Genomic DNA, 21,120 nt, shown 5'->3' with positions numbered 1-21,120 from the left:
CTTAGCTACATGAAATTATGCTTGAAGGTATATGTTCCACTCTTGAAATTGCACTAGATCTGAAAATATTGCGATATCTTGGCTAAGCTGCTTCTTTAGTGCGACACATAGATGTAACCACAATAAGTATTTGTACATCAAAGTGTATATTACACTGCTGCGAAATAAAAAAAAATATAATATTCAAATATATTTGTACTGTTAGATAATGTATTTTAAGAATCATACCAATATGGGAACGCCACCATTGGTATTAGTACAAGTCTAACCTGTAACAGACGAATGTTGAGCGACTTTGGTCAACTTTTTCATTTAGCTCATTAACTCTCAATGCGAAGCTAACTAAAAATGATAAATGAAATAGAATTGATAAATGAAAATGAATACGTAAAGGGTGCCAGACAACACAGCTTTTTTATTTTTTTTTTCTAAATAAGATGCGTGTTTTCGATTGATAAAATTCTAGAGCAAGGTATGGACTAAAAACACTTGACTGAATCTTTTTGCCTTTATTAGTATAAAATTCAATAATATATGCAGCGCCTGCGAGGATTAACAAAAACTGCAAGAAACACTCTGTCTTAGAGTGTTTTTTCTGCTCTACCAACTCTTTCACTTTCACTACTCTATCGACTTTACCAACGTTACATTTGACTTAATCCATTAGCACCATTGCAATTGGTGCTAGTTAGACAAAAAAAAATGAATGAAAAACAGATAGAAAAATCCAAACGACACTTTGTCAGCTCAGAGCTTGGCCTTTGACTGATTGATTATTTTGATCAATTTTGATCAGTCGCTTCCCATAGGTAAATTATGCAGTATTGGTCGAAGCTATATATATACATATATCGACTGCATTTACTTGCACTCTTTAGTGGCGATTTTGTTGTTATCTTTGTGAAGTTTCAAATGAACCATAAACTACACAGCTATGGACTAGTTCGTAATCATTTAGTTCATAGTTCTGGCAAAATATCTATTACAGATTTCTATAATAACTGCGAAATTCGCTTAAAAATTGTGGTGTTTGTGAATACATGAAGAGCGATTGTGTTATGTAAGAAGTCCCATGGAAACGCAAGCAACAAAACCTCATTACTAAACAATGAAATTAATTCCCTTAAAGCTGTTACTAATTCTTGATACATAAAAGCTTAAAAAAATTACAGTTGTGAATGTCTCTTCGGTACCTTTTTGGATTACAACGGATGCTTCGTTGTAAAAATTATACTAACAATCGCAGAAATGATACCTCAGAAAAAAATACCGTAAAAATAAATTAACAGAAAGAAATGCTTACGAGTTATTAACGGAACGACAATTTTTTGATAGATTCTACTCTACCATGACTACGATACGGTTCACTCTGTTTAAGCAATCCAGTGGTCCAAAGGTTAGCTTTTAAAGCATCGAAGTTCGGTACATTAACAAATTGGTAATGTGACAAAGCTATAAAGGATGTCCGGGGTACGTCGACGATGAGCGTCATGGACAAAAAACAATCAGTTATCAGTATTATTATTTTTGTACAAAAAAAAATTCCGATTCTCTGATAACTCATAAAGAAATAATTTTTTGTTTCATTATGCTAGGAAAAATTCTATTCTTTACAGAGCTGGAAAGTACTATTCACACAGTTCCCACAGCTTATTCCTTTTACCTAGTTAGGGCCATCGAATGTCACATCTAGCGCTTTCTGTTCCTTTAGGTTCACTACAAAGTGAAATTTTGCACGTGTTTGATCTTCGTCTACAAAAAAACTTCTGATACTTTCAAAATCTTAGCGCTCAATCGCGCAACCATTATATGTAATGTTTTATTATGTTTTTTCCCTTGCTTGGTGAGACTAAAACTGTGTGCATAGTACCAAGGTAATCAACTGACTACAATATGCAGTATTACACTATGCGTTGAACAATCGAATCATTAGGTTAGAGTTGAAATGAGTAGTTTAATTCAGGTATACAGCAAAAAAATCTCTCCAACAGGCTATCCTGGTACCTTGTTCGCTATCTGCGGTATTAGATACCATTCCCTGGTAATAAAGTAGTTGACGAACACATGAAACAACAAAGCGGTTATCGATACAAGCACAACAAAGCATTACGATATACTGCTAGCAAAACGGTATATGCTTCAAGAACCATTTTTAATAGCTGTCGCGCCAGCTATAAAGAGGTCTTCGCCAAAGGCGAGTAAATGGTCCAGTAAAATCTCTTAACAACAGCGTCGATGTAAATTTAATGGTATGAACAGCGTTCCGAAATCTCAACTGTAGAGACTCACACGATCACGTTCTCGTCTATCTATAAAAACACTTCACTGCATGGCTACTCTGTAATGATTGCTGGTTCGAATACCCACGCCTACATGTGCAACAATATAACGAATAACAGTAAATCTCATATATAGCATATTATTGTATAGAAAAATTTTGTGGACGTCGGTTTTGTCAGGTGGTTTTCATAGAACAGGACTACCCTTAAATAGCTCTCTAGTTGGAACTAGTTCTTTTTTCACCTAGAAAACCGCTGCTTTTGGAAAGAAAAGTACCGCTGCAGTGACTGCACCGATGGAAGTTAAGATGGTCGCGAATAGGGCTGGTAGCACACCGCTGACTATTATTATCCTGTACGCGATCGTATGAGATGAGCGAATGCTGTGGGTAACCGTTGACAGCGTCTAAGTGACATTACATCTCGACGTACTCGGCACGGATCCACTCGCTAGCAAAAATGAACAGTCTGTGCCGAACGACATAAACAAGCTAATACAGCTTAATGCTCTAAAGAACAGTCAAATGTCATAGGTCTGACATAAGTGATCACTGTCGCTAAGTTTGTGGCTATGCATGCATACAAGTAATATATAAAATCCGAATAGAAGTAGTTTTTGTCTTCGGAGATCTTAGGGCACTTGTGTCGAAACTAGTCGTATACGTGGTGCATGCTAAAATTTACTTGCTGGTACAGAGTGTAGAACTAGTGATATCAGAGTTCCTAGTAACGTACATATACACAAAGCTCAATTATTGCGCACATAAATTAGAACACATGCCCCATATTGCATGAAGCAGGACTAGACAACTTTGGAACTTCAAAGTGAGCGAAAATAAAGTAAAAATATGTACTTCCAAGTGACGTTTTCTCAACACTTCTTAACCCGATGTCAATGAAGAAACGTCATAAATCAATGGACGAAGTTTGTCCAGTTTGTTGTTATGACGATTCATTTAATTTAACTAGCACAAATATAAATTTACCAAGTCTGGCAGTACGAATAACCTTAGAGTCTTTAATCACCTTGTCGAACCAATTTTCTAATTGGTTTTACATGTGAGAATCTATTTCTACCTGGATAAGTAACACATTTCTATAATGCTCAATCTGTTATAACGAGTATCAGAGATTTTATAGCTATATCTTGAAGAATAGTATTAACACCGCCAGTGACCTGGACGCCCTTTGTGAGCATGGTATCATCCTTTTTAAGTTGACGCAATACGAATATCAACGATGTCCGCATATAGTGCGTATGAGATGTAAGCTTTGTTAACACACCCTTGATGACAACTATTTTCATGTAAAGAAAAAAAAAATTGATGTCACACACAAATGTGGGCCACTTTTGTAAAAAAAGATCATATTTAACTGTTTGCGCGGGTAAATCCATGTTGCTATGCAAATATAGGCACTTGTTAAAAGCACTTACTTGAGACTGCTATCGGCAAGTTCAGGCTACTGTCTTCGTCCATGGTTTCCTTATCGGGAGCGAGAAGTTTGTTCCCAACATCGACTCCGGTTATTCTCACCTCTTCAAGATTACATTCTTCTAAAAGTAGGCGCATATGAAAAGCTACGCAATGCTCTTGCAAACACTAACAAGCTAAGATCAGACGAAAGCAAATATTGATCTTCATTAGCAGTCTCAGAGTTGGCTACGCTGATTTCAGTATATACGCCATACTAGGATTATTGTGGTTTTTACTATTCAACAGAACCTTCTTTTTCTGCCTGCGTGCGTTCGTGTTTTGTGGCGAGTCACAAGTCCCTGCAGTTCACATACAAATAAAAACACCTCGAGTTTAATACGACTAGAAAAACCTATATGTACGTGAGAGAATGTATGTATCCTTTTAAAGCCCCGTTATGAATAAATCCGTTTAAAGGATTTTAAAAAAACCTTTATTTACCAAACCTTTTAAACATCGCTCATAATTAACACAAGAGATAGATATGTTTCATGTATATGTTTATATATCTCTTCCCTCCATAAATATACGTTGATTGCCTCAATAACAGTAAGCAATTTCTAAAGGTGTACAAGAAAGTCAGATGGAACAAGCGGTACCGTCGTAACAAACCTGCACAAGGCCAGGATTCCTTTGGCATTGACCTCTCTATGTCTCGAGTTTTGCATCGGTATTGCAGTTAAGCATTTCATCCTACGGTTAACCCGCAGCACCGAACAAAGTATGTGTATGCCTGGTTCTATGCCGGGTTCGAACCTATATCACAACGTGTCCCTAAGATTAGCAGTTTTGCCGTTGACCTGAAATCGCAAAATATAACCATGCGAAGTTTTCATCGAACTCCCAGAATAAGTTTGGTGCTGAGCCTTTCCATCGAGAAAGTGAAAGCTGACAAAGGTAATGCTTGATTAAGAATAGGTATATCACGATAAAACAAAGATAAGCAGGGATTTCTAAAAAAAATCACTGTACCTTCAGAAGTTAACACTCACCGGCCGTTACCGCTAAGGAATTTAAGGACAGAGTGCATTTTCAGCCTACGGTAGAACGTTATAGTACGAAACGTTTATCTGTTGTCGATTTTTGCATGTAGTGTCTTATCTCAGCGACGTCAAAAGCCGTGCGTCCTTTCAGTGTAACAGCGTGTGGGTCGGCACTTGCTTGGAGAAGTGGGTTGACGATTTTGATATACCCAGCGTGCGCTGCCACGCACGGCGCCTACATGCATGAGAACAACGACATGACAGTCATTCTTATTCTTACCACAGCTATTGTTCGCAGCGAACAGGTTATCCACTAACAACATTTGCCTTCTAATACTTCGCTAAACAACAATCTGACCGTCCAGTGTCAGCTGTCCTTAGAGATGATATCGGCGCCTAAATTCAGCAAAAACGTGACTATGACTTTAACGTCTGCCGCACACGATTCAATGCCACTCACATGATCTCACGTTAGCTTTCGCAGCGACCAAATACTGTACGCACAAGCCAGGGCTCACCACCCCGTGGGGAAGCATAAGTCACCAGTAGGATAGTACACTGATCTATGATGTGTAGGTTAGAAACGACTCAAGCAGTATTACATCTGTACAATTAATATTAGTTATAATTAAAACGATGAAATAACGTTTGAGCGCACAGTGATTAGCCTTGAGCTTCTCTACGCGTTTTTGGTTAACACAATTTTGACCGTATGAGGAGGCGAATTAGCTCATAAACCGTCAAAAGCTGCCCCTTATGATAAAGTGCGTACACTCTATTATGCAGCAAAAATTTCTGTTTCATATGAGCACGGGCGTATGAAAAGAGTCCAGTCCCTACTGAGAACTAGGTTCACGACCGAGGCCTACGTTTTGACAAAGAAAATCCGAAAAACAAAAGTCCACTTTCGAAACTGCAAGACGATTAGCTGGCGTTAAGGGTAACCTGAGATGCATATTCTTCCTTTGGCGGCAAGTAAGAGAAGAGCCGCATTAGTGGTAACTACTGATACTGTGTACTGAGCGAAACGGTAGTAACGAACGAGCGATCTCTAACTGCAATCTTGTGCAAAGTCTGGGTATATTTAGAACGGCAAACACATGACTCAATGAAGTTAACTGACTAGTTCTTTATAGGAAAGATCTGTTTATTCATTAATCGTTGTTTAATCACTCAACACGCAAATGAAAATTACCTGCTCCGCAAACCGGCCGTTCCTTGATGAACTCAAACACCCGTTTATAATGGTCACTCGGATGCCATCGCCAGCATTCCGTGTTTGCGATAAGCACTCTACAGTTGGTTGCATGTTTTATTGCTTAAGCTTTGCGGAGACTGAGGTTGTGTCAGTGTTTTTTCCTATAATGGTTCAGCGGATGTCCTATAAGAAGGCTTTCACGACAAAACTAAATGCAACCATACGGCAACGTCGGCGTAAGCCGACCTTACTCTTTGTATGTGTTCTCTATGTTCGATAATTATATGTAGGCAAATGAAGCGTTATTATGACTTATCTCTTACAAACAAATGGCGAAGGTTAGTTACGCGAAAGTAGTGCTCGGACAAAGATGCTATCTCTGTGATACGTAAAAGCTTGTTTTGTAAACCCCTAAAACGTAAGCAGTAATTAAATTATAAGTATTTGTATTTCAATCATTTGAATGGTGCTTTTAGCAAAAATGAATAAATAAGTTTTGCTTGATTGTGACCTTTATTGTCAGAGGATCTAGTAAAATAGTTTTTTTTTTTTTATTAAAGCTGAATTTCTACTACTTCTAGTGGATTAAATGGATGCTTGTTTTCGGTGCAAATCGTTCAATGAAGCCTTAATGCGTTTTTCGTATTTTTCTTTTCACATACGCATTATATGAGTGGGTTGAATATATGACCGGAATAGATTAAAGTTTAATAATAATCTGTAAGTGCACAAAGAACTGAGAAAATGTAGTTTTTCAAGACTTCCCCTAGTAATAGCCTTAATACTAAATGCTAAAACTAATATTGGCGATATCCCAGTGGTGGGACAAAAAAGAGGTTTTTCACGATTTCCTAAAAATGAGTGAGGTCACGTACTTCATGCGTAGTACCGTATTCACCAATGCCAGGCCACCCTCAGGCTGGGCTATGTACTGCTACTTCTAGGAAGTATAGAGAAAATCTATTTCGACAGTGATGTAACAAAATACTACTTCGTAGTTGCGAGACAGAGGAGCTACCGTACATGCCAACTCCACCCAAGATGGAACCAGAGAACCACCGGCATATGCTAGCAAAATAGGCGAGATAGGCTTATATCTTCGTTGTTTAAGCACTACTAGACCAGAAAGGCTGTGTATTTGTTGATACGGGGCTTCTATGGCAACGACAACTAATTCAACAGGATGCTGAAGACAGTATGCGGTACCAGGCATACGTTGAGCACTGCATTATATGTCTATATAGTATCCAACAACGTTAGGCAGATAAATTTCAATGAGAAGCCACAATTCAATCTTAGATAAGACGTGTCTTTTCGTATAGCTAGTAAGTTACATTAATATAAATGATATGCTTTACGACACTGCTACATAATACATGCTGCCGCTCTTTCTGTGCGACATTAGAAAAGAAGGAATGTCGCGATTCAACAATAACGTTCATTTATCTCTAAACGATCTGCAAAGTTAAACAAACGCTAATCATTCTTGCACTTATCTACCTGAGATTCTTTGGGCAGATGGGCATTGTCAGAAAACATAATATTTTACAGATATATTTGGTTGTAACAAATAGTCGTCTTGACCGTAAAGCGAGCGCAATCCATAAAAAACTGGTACCTCATCTAGTGTTGGTTGAGTTGTAGCTACAGTTCATAAAAGCGCATGGCAGACCCACAAAACACTTCAATGAGCGTCTAACTGGCATAATGTGGCCATCGCATCGTTGCTAGAATCTATCATTATGAAATGATTAATTGCCTGAATGGTTCAAAAGCATCCTAAAGCCTTAAGGTATTCTGGCTACTAGAGAAAATATCCATTGCATTATATTACTAAGCATACTACTTAATTGTCTAGTTTATATATAGATGCCGACTATGCTTTCTGCAGATAACTGGTGAAATGAAAACATGCAGATCGCGGGGACCGCCTCAGGTGTACAAACAAAGCTTGCATTAATCTATATCTTTCGATGCTTTCAAGATGTCCAAGATAATGAGGTAGGAATTATATATAAGAATCACAGGCCCGAAGCACAGATATCGAGTACGACATGGTCTTTGCGAGGAGTGTCCGTGCCTAGAGGAGTTCCCGCAACATGTGAACAATTGGGATAGAGTCCCGCAAAAGACTGAATGATTTAGCCATAAGTATCAATCAAACAAAGGGAAAATATTTCTAATAATCTTAATACGCATCCTGGTGCAAACAAATCCTATTAATTAAGAATAGATCTTTGAGTGCATCGCCATGATAAACATGAACATGCGACAATCGCTTATTCAAGTCTGAACGTTGGCAAATGTTATCATGGAATATGGTTACGACGCCGTTTTGTACGTTAGTTAGAGACGCCCCTGCTAAGTCCACCAAAACGCAACCGGTTTCCGGTGGCGGCAAGGAACTAATGTCATACTAATGAAATAATTCCGATGTTTTGTTCACACAGCAGTGATAATTCAAATGCATTAAAGAACGAAGGTCGGAATACATTGAAAACCTTATATAAGGACGTCTATTACACACATCGCAACGAAAAAGAAATTCCAGCCAATGTTTTTTCCAAACGTATTCACCTTTTTTAGACAACGATGTGATTCCAGACGGTAATTCTGAAAAATTGGCCCGGTGTTGCTAGCTGCTGCAGACTTCCGATCTCATCTATGGTTTACCGCCTACCTGAAATCTTTTCCTTTCCGACCATCATAGTCTTCAGACCCACTGCTCGATGCTTGAATTGCTTAACGCTCCTCGGGACATATTTAGTTCGATGCAAGCCGGCAAGAATTATTCCTTTATGTTATATTTGTGGACACCCGCGGCTGTTGATTTAATGCTGGGGATTAAAATTCACTTTTGAATCGGTCAGGCAGGCTTCCTACAATTGCTGAAAGACATACTCCAAAAGAAGCAGGCTGCAACCCCACAATATGTCAAGGTATTGCAAAACTGAAACCACCATTTAAAACATTACAATGATTAACGATAACAGTCTAAGCCTCCTGCTTTTCTCTGTTTTCCTTATAAACTCGTTTGGTATCGTCGAGAACCGAAATACTCAACTCGATATGGTGTTCTACGCAGATAACCTTGTAATGTTTAGCAACAGCCACTTTTACCTTTACTACCTACAACATGTCAGCTCGTTCGTCTGCATAGGCATGACCATTCTTGTTTTCTAAAATGTCGTTCGGACATAATTCAGAAAAGACGAAAAAGACACTGTTAGCAACCACAGCAATTTAGACATTTAGGTTTTCAATAAAAACAGCAAAGACTTTTTTTATATTTGAAGATAGCCTTACGATCGTTGGTCGGTATTTCGCTAATCCAAACGGGTATCTTACGGCAAACCAAAAATCTTGCGTTAAGGCCTCATGGGTTGAAGAGCGTTCCCGGATCGCATGCCACTACGCAAATCGTTTCATCTATGAACTCTGAGAAGCGCCTCTTTTCGTCGATGATTAGCAAAAAAAGTTTGATTTGCAGAAACAACGGTGCCACCTAAGTGCATCCATCAACACGAAACAAATACAGTGGTGCCTTCTTTTTTCATTATTTAGGTGCGATGACTCTCGATACCTGAAACAGACTGAATCGGCTAGATGCTGTAACTCGGTGTACGTTTTTTTTTACAGATTATCACTTTTTAAGGTTGATAATCGATTACTATGAAGCAAGTAATAAGATGCGCGTGACGAACCGTACATTGCAGACGGCACCATATTAGCCCTTAGTAACTTTAACTTAATAATAACTTAATAATAATATCAATAAAAAATGGAAGATAATAAACTGGCTGAAAATTAATGTGCTGCTGAATACATTTCTCATTTATCAACTTTCTTACTTAATAATTATAAGTAAGTGTGGAGGTCAGCACATTACTAACAAAAAAATGTCTCATAATAATAATAAAAACATTTTTAGGATTTGACAGAATTTAACAAAACTATATACTCCTGCGGCTGATGAAAGCGTAAGGGATGCCGATTGAATTAAAATAAGCAGCCAAAGACAAATAACATTTTCACGAATGGCGAAAACGTCCCGTTGAACGCCGTAAACAATACTACGCTTTTTAGAAAATAAATTGTCATAGTTTAGGCTTCATCAAAAAATGTATATTACGTTGTCAAAGATTGGGTCTACGGGACGGGCATTAGTTTTCTTGAGGGAAACAACGGCGATTTAAATTTATCCTCTGACTAATTGAATTTTTTTTCGATTATGACTGTGATGCACGCTTCCGCAAATATTGAGATACTTCAAAGGTCAGCTTCACTAATGCTTTTTCGCCTAGGACGGTCATTCGATAATATTAAAGCTAAACATTGCAATAATATTCAGGTAGTGAACGTCACTGCACTGCCGAGTGGATATACGAACTTAAATTCACCTGAGTCAGGAGTCGCGTCGTCTGGAACCTCATGGTATAAGGTCTAAAGGTTTCATATTGATCAACAGTTTTCACTGTTCACTTGGCGAAAAAGGATAGCATCAACTCAGTAACTCAAGACGCTTGAAAATAGGTATTCTCAATCCTTTCTCAGGCGCGACTTCCGTACTTCTTAACAAAAGTAAAAGACCATCAATACAAACATGGATAGTTAAATGCATTTTCGATATGCGCAACCTTTTGTTTTGATTACCCACTGTTTTACGCTAACAATTGTTCAAAAGTTCCGTTAAAATAGAATATGAAACACGCTTCTCTAAGAGTATATAGAAGGAACCTCAGTACACAACTTTAACAGTTCTACAATGATGAAATAGAAAACAGAACGCTAACATAATCGTGCACAAAAAGTAATCCTGAGCATGTGATTGGACAAGCTATACACTGCTTCTAACTTGTGCGCTGCATCAGACGGATCTTATCATTTGTACCACGTTAACTCTGGCTCTATTTTCAGCTCGATCAGTATACGCAAAACCATGTTATTACCGAGTATATGTGTCACAAATCGCGAGTGACACTGCCAATTGTTGATTATTGATTCCCATTATAATCGACTACTATGAGTGCCTCACCCATTTTTGTCAACGGCTACACGGTTATCACACTGAACACGGTCCTTTAATGGGCAGAGAAGTTTACAATATAGAACACAAGTTTTAGTGAGTCCTCTCCGTGGCGACACGAACGCGAAACGACCTGCATAACCCTGTACATGCTGCCCTTGCTTAAAATATCACAGTTAGTACACGTGACCATCACCTGTTCATCGTAGTCAACGTTAGTGTTGCGAAAGCCTTGACTAGCGGTTATAGGCACCGACGCAAGGGGAAGCTAAATTGTTAGACGGCAAACGAAGACGACAACGCAAGCTGGCCTAACGAATAAGTTAGTGGGCTGTCGATTGTCAAAATTACAGTTGCTGTCTTCGATTTATTTGGTTGCGAAGCCATTACTACATGGACAGAAATGCCGTGCGACTTAGCACATTAGATCCGGAATCCATACTTTCAAGAGGCGTTATAAAAGACTTGTTAGGATCCCAAATAAATTCTAATTGTCTGACGAAATATGATTATTCGTTACGAATTTTTAAAACGTATATTGTTCGCATGCAACTAAATTACTTCTAGTATTGATCTATCCTAGATGCATCAGGTACTGCACTTGTAGCGTGGGAAATAACGTAGACGTCTACTGACTATAGATGTAAAAGAGTATGTGTCCGTATACAGTCGGGAAACCATATATCTGTTCTTATCGACGCGTTACTGGATACTTCAAACAGCAAGTGCAAACAGCTGTGCAAGGAGAACATGTAAAAAAAAGTCCACTAGCATAGCCACATTTTTAACCAACGGCACTTAGTGTGTTATCACAACTTCCAAAGTGGCCCAACGTATATCACTTAGTACGAAATTCTATCGTCAAAATAAAACTGCACTTTACGTATTCGTTATACTAAGATCCGGAAGGAAAGACAGATTCGCATAAAACAATAATCTGATACGATAGCTTCCAGTAACGGTCCAATGCAATTCAATAACACTTCGTTTTGGTTCACACGATTCATAGGAAAATTCAAATGCTTTCGAATAAAATACGGGCGGTAATTATCACATCGAAAGTTGCAAATAGCGAATTTAACAGAGTAAATATTTTGATTTCTCCGTCTTTACACAAAAGCAATTATAAATACAATCCTATAATACACTTCAGCGGCAGCAGCGCAGGGCGCCTCTAGTGGTGCTGTGAAGTTATCTAGTAAGAAACTCTCAAGGATGGAGGTGTATCAGCTGTCGACTTACCGGATGCTGATAGCTGACTTCGCTAAATTTTGATAGACTGGACTCCTGTGCCAGCGTCCACTAGAGGCGAGCTAAGGATGTCGTTTCGAATACCATGTTCCCTGAAAGCCCTTCATGGCTTCGAAGAGCTCGGACGGTCCCGCCATCGTCGTTCTCCGTCTTGGAACACTCGTCGAAACGTCGGAACATCCTATGCGTAAACCGACGGAACGCGGACCTTCCAAAGAAATGCGCTCGCAGGTAAGTTTTTGTTTTTCTTGATTGTTGTGTCGCCGACTTTGATCCTCATCATTTTTTTATTACTCCCGCCCATCGCTCAAGACCCGAAATCACCCTAACAGTAAATGAGACAAATTGCGCTCGATTGACAAGTGAGCCGCGGATCGCTGAAGCAACTGGCGGACCCGTCAACGGAGTTCTATAAGGCACAATCGGGGTTCCATTGCCTTCTCGTGTAGCTGCTAGGGCTGCCTGCGCCGCTAATGTATTTTCCTGCCTGCCTAGGAGTCGGCTGGCCGTCGAAGTAGTCCCGAGGTCCAAGAGGTGATCGTGCTGGTGCCGCTACCGCTGCTTTGCTGCGGCTGCAGGGCTCTGTTGTTAGGCAGTTACGGTCTGTCGAGCTTAGAACTGGATAGCCGGACGATCGGTCCGTCGCCTGGCGGCTACAATACATCGCAGCCTGGACCGTCCGGACTACTACCATTATTACTATTGTTACTGCTGCTAGCGCTAAGAACAACAACAACGACGACGACGAAGACGACGGCGACAACAACAACAACAACCGGCTGGGAGCAGTAGCAGCAAGCAAAGTCCTTGCCTACTCCCCGTGGCGCTATCGCTGTTCGGTCCCGTGTTCTCCTCGCAGTCGATGCTGGCGCGGGTGATGCTGTGTTACGGCACAACTGTTCAGTGCTTCTGCTGCTTAGGCTGAGAGGGAGGTGGGTAGGTGATAGTTGCTGCAGGAAACTGGTGTTGCCGTAGAGCAGTTAGACGATGCGTGATCACTGCCCGCCGCAGTCGTGTGAAGTTATTCGTATCAGTATTCAATAGAATATATAGTCGCGGTTATATGCTGGAGTTTGTCTGTCTGTATGTCTGTCTGTCTGTGCGCAACGCGGTCGTTGTGCATGTGTCGGAGTTTGTGAGCTTGTCGCAACGGCGGTGGTGTTTACTACAAGAATAGACATTTCGATGACTGACTGGGTGTTAGTGAGTGGATGTGTATTTGACGCCTGAAGACAAGGAATAAGTAGAAAGAGTCTTTTCGTCTTCGCTGTTGCTTGTGTTGATTATTTGACTGTTTGGCGGGAATAGTCGTTCGTTGATAGGTACGCATCGATATAGCAACGCATAGCGTACGAATGCAGCAATACGATACTGAAACGGTCAATTCTCAGTAACCGAGTGCTGGTCACTGACTGCCGTGAATGGAAGAAGTGGACGATCCGAGAAAACGGTCGCTGACTCATAGAACTACAGGTAGGTTGGATAGACACGGTGGAAACTGACAAAAATTCAAGCGTGAATACGATGCTAATAACCCTGAGGCAGATGACAACAAGTACTAACGACCAGATCGACAATGAATGAAGGTAACCAAACTGGGTGGGTCATAGAGCAACAGAGCCTGCTACTAACTAACAATCATCTACACATGTGCTGCGACAGTCTGACCAGAAGCTGTACAACATACCCTAGATTCGCAGTCTATACTTGCAGAAAAAAGTACAGCTCTGCTATTATAACAGTGGAGTTTTATTATGTAAATGTTTGAAGATTTTCATGTCACACACATACATTGAAAATTCAATCGGTATGATTTGAAACATTTAGGTGCCGAACGCAGCAGACCAACTTTCAGCTGGATGAAGATGACGCTAACGATGAAGAAGACGCTCTGAAAGAATCGTGAACGAAATCAGCTTCCATGCAAACTTTTATAGCAAGTAGCAGTGCGAGAACCGCCTCGTTCCTCTGTTCTACGAATGTGCTTACTCTAGAACTACTGCGCGCTTGAGGGGATGCGTCTAAAGACCTATTTGGGGACAGCGGATGTCAAAGGGCAATGCTCCTTCTTTCTTAAGTGTTTGTGGCCAGTTTGAAAAACAGCATACACAGTGACTTCTGGCTACTACCAACATTCTTCCTATTATATATAATAGATGTAAAACAAACGGAAAAGTATTAGCTTCATATTCGAACAAAGACCAGCAGAATGTTTTCATAGTGCTCTCGATTAAGTGCTAGTTAAGTAAATGAGTTTCTTTCCCATTTGATCGGACTTGCTTTGCTGTCTGAATCGTTAACTAGACTTCTACAGCTCCTAACGACATTAAAGGAGCAAGTGCAACGCAGACATGTAGAAACCTTTGAGCGCTGCTATCTAGTGCCACGTAGCACGCGTAACGTTACACTTGAACTCGAAGTTTGTTTACCAGATTATTCACATAATTTATATACTATACATACATATATATAAATATCTTTGCGCACTAGTAAAGTCGAATACTTTGGGAATACGTCGGCGGCCTACTTGCGTTCCCTATCAGCGAGGGCGATGGAGATATGAGTTGACTGTATATCGGAAATTTCTGTGAACTATTTCAGAAGTAGATTACTAACATAGGTACGCTGTAATACCAGTGTGTGCACCAGTGGTCCAGGCGGAGTACACTGTAGCGCAGCGCAGCTCAAACGAAGCTATTCCACTTCGGTTTTTTAACGCTCCCTTGCCGAGTACTCTTTAGGCACGCTGCAAGATAATATTTATCACTATCAGTTGTGATTAAGTGCTGCTTGTAGCTGTTTACTGTTGGTTAGAGAATGGCGCGTGGAAAGTCAAGAATGGATAGAACAAGTGCGTTTGACGTTTACTTTGAAGTTCCAGAATCATTCTTGAACCTTTGTTTAATGAACCCCGGCTTGATTCGTGCCACACCTGTGATTTTGTTTCAGCCTCGCCATCTAATGGAGTATTAAATGTTATATCATAAACTATCATTAATCGTGTAGCCACTTTTATAGTAGCTAGTCTGTATAATTTGGTGTGCATATACGATAATAAAAACATCCGAGTACAACGCAGCAGCAAATACTACAAGCCCTAATATAACATTTCGATTTACATTGACGACTTCCTGCGAGGCTTTTTTGTAGCGTTCGTCATCAGCAGTCTGAACGCGTAGGATCCATAGTCGACTCGTTTATCAGATACGCAACGATGACTTCATGAATGCGCATGGCATATATATGCTTATTCTCTGGTCAAACGTATTATAGAAGAAAATTGATCCTAGTCGATTTGAAGTTTTTCATCCAAGATGGTTGACATGGATAATATCTTTCATTGGTGACGGTCAAGTAAGGATTTGCACTTTGACTATGAACGTTTTACCTGAAAATTACCAAATTATATGACTATCAAAATTTTAAAAAAATGCTTAGCTAAATATCTGTATGAACATAAGTTCAGTTAAAAATTATCTCCATCTAGTCATGTTATGGCTGAATAAACTAAGTGCTACTTTAATACTTTTATTCGGGTATTTTTCGATGTTCAAGGAAAGCCAAGATTACTTCTAGTTGATAATAAATTTTTTTGGTTTTTTATCGTCAAAAGCGTATTCTCACTGCTGCGAGGTTCATTCAACCAAAATCTAAAGCTTTTCTCTTATCATTCTGCCTCAAATTTAAAATTTTAATTGTATCAGTATAGACATGTTCTTAACTTTATAATCAAGCCAAGTGATTTTAAAGGAATAACACTTCAGATAGTCATAATGGTGTCATCTATTTGGAATTCGGAGGAAACTTCGCTTAGCCAACTTAATTGTGCTTACCGGTCTCAGATATAACATTTCTAAACAGTGCCAGAGATAATTAAATGGAATCGAATCGACACTGCCTAACGGTGAGACAGAGTTTGTTTTTTTCATAGATTCATAACCGTTAAGGCCATTTCTTGTGGTCATATGTGCACGTTTATGAAATTAGGATATCTCAAGCAAGCTCATTATTTTGATCAGTAATTAAGCTATTGCAGAATTATATCTATGTTTATATTTGAAACGGCTTATTCGAGTCTCGTCAGCTTTCTGCTACTAATTTCATATAATACTAATGATCCAAGGTGACGAACTAATTGCGGTTGCATGGAACAGTGGCAGGAGCGAGCAGCAATACAATTCGCAACCGGAATCAAAAATGCAATAATTTGATAAACAGTTTTTTTTTTTTTGCATAGAACCCGCATGTGTCAGTTCGTAGTACGAGAGCCGACGGGGTCGAATGAGCACTGACTCAAAGTAGAGTATCGTAGATTTACATCGGAGGAAGATTCTCCGCTCAGTCTGAGTCATTCTACTTACAAGCGGTTGGTCTCTTTAGATAGCTCATACCTTTGGAAACGTCTAATTTTGGCTCTGTGTGTGCTGTTCTTTTCGAGTTGCTATTGTTTTTCTATGCTTCTGCCCCTCTGTTTTTTTAACATTCGTATACATTTTCTGTAAAGAAAGGTGGCAGTGAAACATGGTAACCGTAGCGATGTCGATTGTCCAGCATTGTCTGACGTTCTACAGCTTATGCTATTTACGTATCTGCGTTGGCATTAAAGCAAAATATGGAATGACCAGCGTTATCCAAAAATACCTTTTTGCGTTACTTCGATCTCGAAAGGCTCATGTAGGAAAGACATATAACACAATGTCAGCACATAGTGCAGGCACATGTCCTGATCTTGCTGTAGATTTTTTTTACTTCTAACATTATTTCTGTTCATTTCGACGGGATCAGTGTTCGTTTAGTTTGCTGCTATATGTAAGTTCGCCTAAAGAGGCAGTACTTTTTTTCGTCTAACATAGAACATTCATACATGGACGAATATCTCTATACTGTAATAAAATTCAGGTCAGCAATCGGAGCATTCGTACATTGAAGACACATGCAGACAGCGAGTATTGTAAAAAAGGAATATCTGCGTAGTACTGCATGAATACAACTGGTGAGATTGTGACTATAATTGCGTGTTTTGCTTGAAAAAGTTAATTGTCGAAACTAGAAAGTCATTTTCATTGACGATTGGTTCTAAATGTGGCGATTTGGTTAACTTAAGAGCCACATATACTTGGCACTCTGTTTAAAAATGCTGGATTTTTCCGATCCAGCTCAGAGGTTTCTTCATACCTATGTGAATGGTAACAATCATTTAAAACCCAGAGGCGAAGAGTGTAATCTGGGTCGAGGACCTAAATGAAAGCAGTAGTATCAGTGGTGCATTTGTAGAGGTCGACATATAGTCATTAGCGTATTATGAGGTTTTTTTGATTTGTATACGAATCACTGTAGAGGTCGACGTGGAAGCTTACAATAAACTTTGGATAACGCTTGTAACATGCGCATAAAGATGAGCATAGCAGTATCGGAGAATCTAAATACATGGATGTATAGATTTATTTTTAAACACCAGCGTGTAGTTCCTCATAAATTTCCGCAGAATTCATGGAAGCTTCTCTAGAGGAGGTCGTAGGCGTCAGCGTCAATATGCAGCACTAAATCGATTGTCACATGGTAAATGAAATATCTTTCCGAGTCGTTTGCCTGTTAGAAACCAGACGGTAATCAACATAATCATCAAGACATTACGGGCGCTGCACTTGACTCCTACCGACACCAACTATTAGTCAACGTGACTCACTTTTGATTATTTCATTGGAAAGAAATAGGGGCAGCAGTACATGGATTGAGATCGTCGTAGTAACTTCAGGATTGTCGACCATAGCAAAAAAGGAAATTAATCATCAATCGAAAAAGCCGTCAACGATATGCTTTCCCATTCCGTTTATCTTATACCTATAGTATGAAGTTCGTAGTTGTCAGTCGTCGTTCGAGTTTGGCCAGCTTAAGGGGCAATTATATCAGCCCCGAAGGCAATTGTCCCTCGGCTTCAACCTTGTTTTGTGTAAGATGAATGTTTGTGAACGGCAGCAATTTGGCCTCTACCATATCATCAGGCCAATGCTTTCAAGGGTCTGTATACAGATGGGTTATCTTCGGGTGGCGTTGGTATCATTTGTGCAGCTAGTCACCCCATTGATGAGTTGAAATGTAAGTGCTTTGGAGATCGTCAAATCGCATGGAATGAGCCGACTTGAAGCACTAGCTCACCTTTTATTAACAGCTATTTGTTTGAATCAATTTATTGCTCATTCACGGCAGAGGCCCAATGGTAAGCGTTAGGCAAGATTTAATCGTTTCAATGTGATTAGGTGGACATATATAAGCCGTGAGTTGTGTTAATTTATGCCAAGCTGATTGTGCCATATATAGAATGGACCGCACCCTGTTAGTTCTACGTTATAAAGGATATGCTTGAATACTACCGCCTGGTTTGCAGTTCTATTAAGTGACTGTTTCGTAGATTTTACGACAAAAGTAATTTTACAGACTGGTTTGCTTATGGTAGCATGTATACATAAGTTGTTTGCTTAAACACCTGTTATTGGATTGGACTTGTATATGCGCACATGTTCAGGAAAAGTTTGCATTAGGCATGCTCTTAAGGTGCAAGGCTTTGATATTGGTAACAGACGGCCATTTAAGCAAGCGTCTGATCTGAACGGGCTGGCATTTATTACTTAAGTCGATTAATTGGGATCACTGCTTCGTTTGCAAGATGATGTAGCAAATCTTTATGATCGTTCGCAATAAGGAATTCAAGACTATGCATGTGTCTAACGCGGGCAGATCCCTCTATTGGCTACTAATTGTCAAAATCTTCATTCAGAATGTAGCTTGATCTTTCATGTTTTCGGATGAGTTATGTACATAGTCATATTGGACCTAACACTAGTTTCCGAATCGCATTGCGTGTAACTTGTATGAAGGCATGCAGAGCCGTTTGGTTGGTGTGTGATAAACAATGATAAAGAGAAGATTCATTTCAATGAAAGTTCCATTATCACCAAGAGGATCTTCACGCGTCTCAGCAATGTGACGGTGGCGAAACCGTCTGAGCGGATCTCAGGATACATAGTCACCTCAACGTGCTGGGATTCGTTTATGATGTAACGAAAAATGGAACAAAGCAGCTATGAAACCATCGCAGGAGTAAATGTAGTCGGTTCAAGTAAAAAATACGCCGACCCCGATAGAGTCGTCAATGGCTCTCTTTGTGTAGCGCGAGGTAGCAGTTTTCATTTGTATTAGTGAAGTTCAGCGCATCTTGCAAACGCTATCTGAAAGTTTTTCGAGAAGATATATATTAGTTGGTAATGATTTTTCTTCGAAAATCCTGTAATAAAGCGTAAAAATAATCGTTTGCTGATAGCGGATATCTACTTTTTGAATTTTTTTTCATATAAAGGGTGAACGACCGTGCTTACTCTATCTAGAATCGATGCACTGAGTAGCAATCATACAGGTTCTGCTTATATGGGCTTATAGAAATAATTACTGTTCATATAGTTATTCGCATCAATGCGATCATATTTTTTCAATCAATTTAGAAGGTAAGCCGATGAAATTTTTATCCATAGTAGGTTTATTGAAAACGGGCCATTCATCGTTGAGGACGATATAACTGAGGTCACGATAAGTCACCAAAAGTAAACAAGAGATTTGTACTCGTATTTCGTATCTTCCCCCCTTCCGGCGAGTCGTTGTATTTCTCGGCTGACAGTATCCGGTGCGCAGTATACTGCTCTCCCAGCTCATAGCGCCTACGGCCAAACCTAATTACCAGTGAGTCATCGGCCCAGTCCGTGCCCCGGCCGGAGCCCTGCGGTACGTGCTGGCCTGTGAGTGTGTCTATGAAAGAGGCGAGATATGGTCGGAGAACTGAAGTGTTTCGTCAGGGGGTTTGTCCACGTGGAGGGTAGCACGGAGCTTTAAAGCGGTACCATGACATATCTTTGATACATAACATGACAGCTGTACTGTGTCTTTATTTTGCCATCTTCGATATCGTCGAAGTGTATTGCCACTTTGGTAAGTGTTTGGTAGGTGCAATAGGAGCGAGCCGTAATCAACACGACAGGACACCTTTAGAATCACATTTGATGGCAATTTTAAATTTTGTTTACTTTCTGTCTGTATTCACATTGACCGCATACATGTACCCTTAGGAATAGCATAGCAAGACATTGCAAATCCATATAGGCTCACCATAGGCGGAAAGATGCCTGTGGGTTTTTTGAAAGCCATATGGTATTTGCAAGCCAAGGGGCTCAGTCGCACTAAGGTTAATGGCATTAACTTGTTGCCTATTGCTCGTTTACCGATCGAAAGGTGCGTGGTCAGCTGGAAGGTAAGTGCATTGCCGGATTCGTATGCTGTTCCCTGTACAATTTAGTGTAACTCTGCTGTGTAATTATGGGATTATTATACAGTGATGTATATGCCATATTGATATGGTGAAACGGTACGGACTGCTATCAATTTCGCAGTTATCTGTTGTACTATAGCTATCTTTCGAATAAGGTTAGGATAAAGATAAGAATGCAATACTTGACTAGCCAAGATTGCACTGGCCGAAAAATCAAATTGCTTTAAATTAACCTCACTGAGCAGATGGCGTAAATGAGATATTTCAAAAAACATAGATATGCATCCAAATCAAGTGCTGCCAAAAGCTGCAATTATAGGCTCCGTAAATCCTATTTTACTTAATTCATTAATTTATTGATTTACGTACGGCCATTGCTGGTCTGTAGCCGATCCATTGAATTGTAGGTAGGTAATCGGTTTTTTCTGTTCGTATTGTATGAGTCTCGTGATGCAATATTTTATGAAACATGATCAAACGTGTTCGGTAATTGAGGAATGGCAGTTGTGTAGTCACTATATTAGCACGGTGCTGTAATTGAATTTGGCGCGAATATCGCGCGTCTATATAGTGCGTGCCCAAGTCAGATATGAG

General features: G+C 39.7%; 2 protein-coding genes across 2 annotated transcripts in view; one reads left to right on the top strand and one right to left on the bottom strand.

Annotated features, from left to right (window-relative positions):
• Nucleotides 1-494: 494 nt before the first annotated feature.
• LOC147758058 (uncharacterized) lies at nt 495-12,420 on the bottom strand. The gene is made up of 7 exons (XM_086981989.1): nt 12,204-12,420; nt 8,513-9,528; nt 5,933-6,096; nt 4,747-4,972; nt 4,367-4,554; nt 3,715-4,053; nt 495-3,575 (listed from the first exon to the last, which is right to left on the bottom strand). The coding sequence occupies exons 6-7, from the start codon at nt 3,848-3,850 to the stop codon at nt 3,385-3,387; spliced, it is 327 nt and encodes a 108-aa protein (XP_086838115.1). The 5' UTR covers nt 3,851-4,053; nt 4,367-4,554; nt 4,747-4,972; nt 5,933-6,096; nt 8,513-9,528; nt 12,204-12,420; the 3' UTR covers nt 495-3,384.
• Nucleotides 12,421-12,469: 49 nt separating this feature from the next.
• LOC111243740 (serine/threonine-protein kinase PAK 1-like) overlaps nt 12,470-21,120 on the top strand; it is a 55,989-nt gene continuing 47,338 nt past the window's right edge. The window contains exon 1 of the mRNA XM_022789744.2: nt 12,470-13,685. Coding sequence (XP_022645479.1) covers nt 13,634-13,685 — 52 coding nt within the window. The 5' untranslated portion in view covers nt 12,470-13,633. The remainder of the gene's footprint in view (nt 13,686-21,120) is intronic.

This window comes from Varroa destructor, unplaced genomic scaffold (genome assembly GCF_002443255.2).
Source record: "Varroa destructor unplaced genomic scaffold, Vdes_3.0 BEIS01000002.1, whole genome shotgun sequence".
Classification (NCBI taxonomy): domain Eukaryota; kingdom Metazoa; phylum Arthropoda; class Arachnida; order Mesostigmata; family Varroidae; genus Varroa; species Varroa destructor.
This window is presented reverse-complemented; position numbering and strand designations above follow the sequence as displayed.

Bases quoted from the DNA above. Each gene is read 5' to 3' on its own strand.
- LOC147758058 (XM_086981989.1), bottom strand. From the start codon at position 3,850: ATGCGCCTACTTTTAGAAGAATGTAATCTTGAAGAGGTGAGAATAACC. The intron at 3,576-3,714 runs GTAAGTGCTTTT...ACATGAAAATAG, and splicing joins CTTGCCGATAGCAGTCTCAA to TTGTCATCAAGGGTGTGTTA.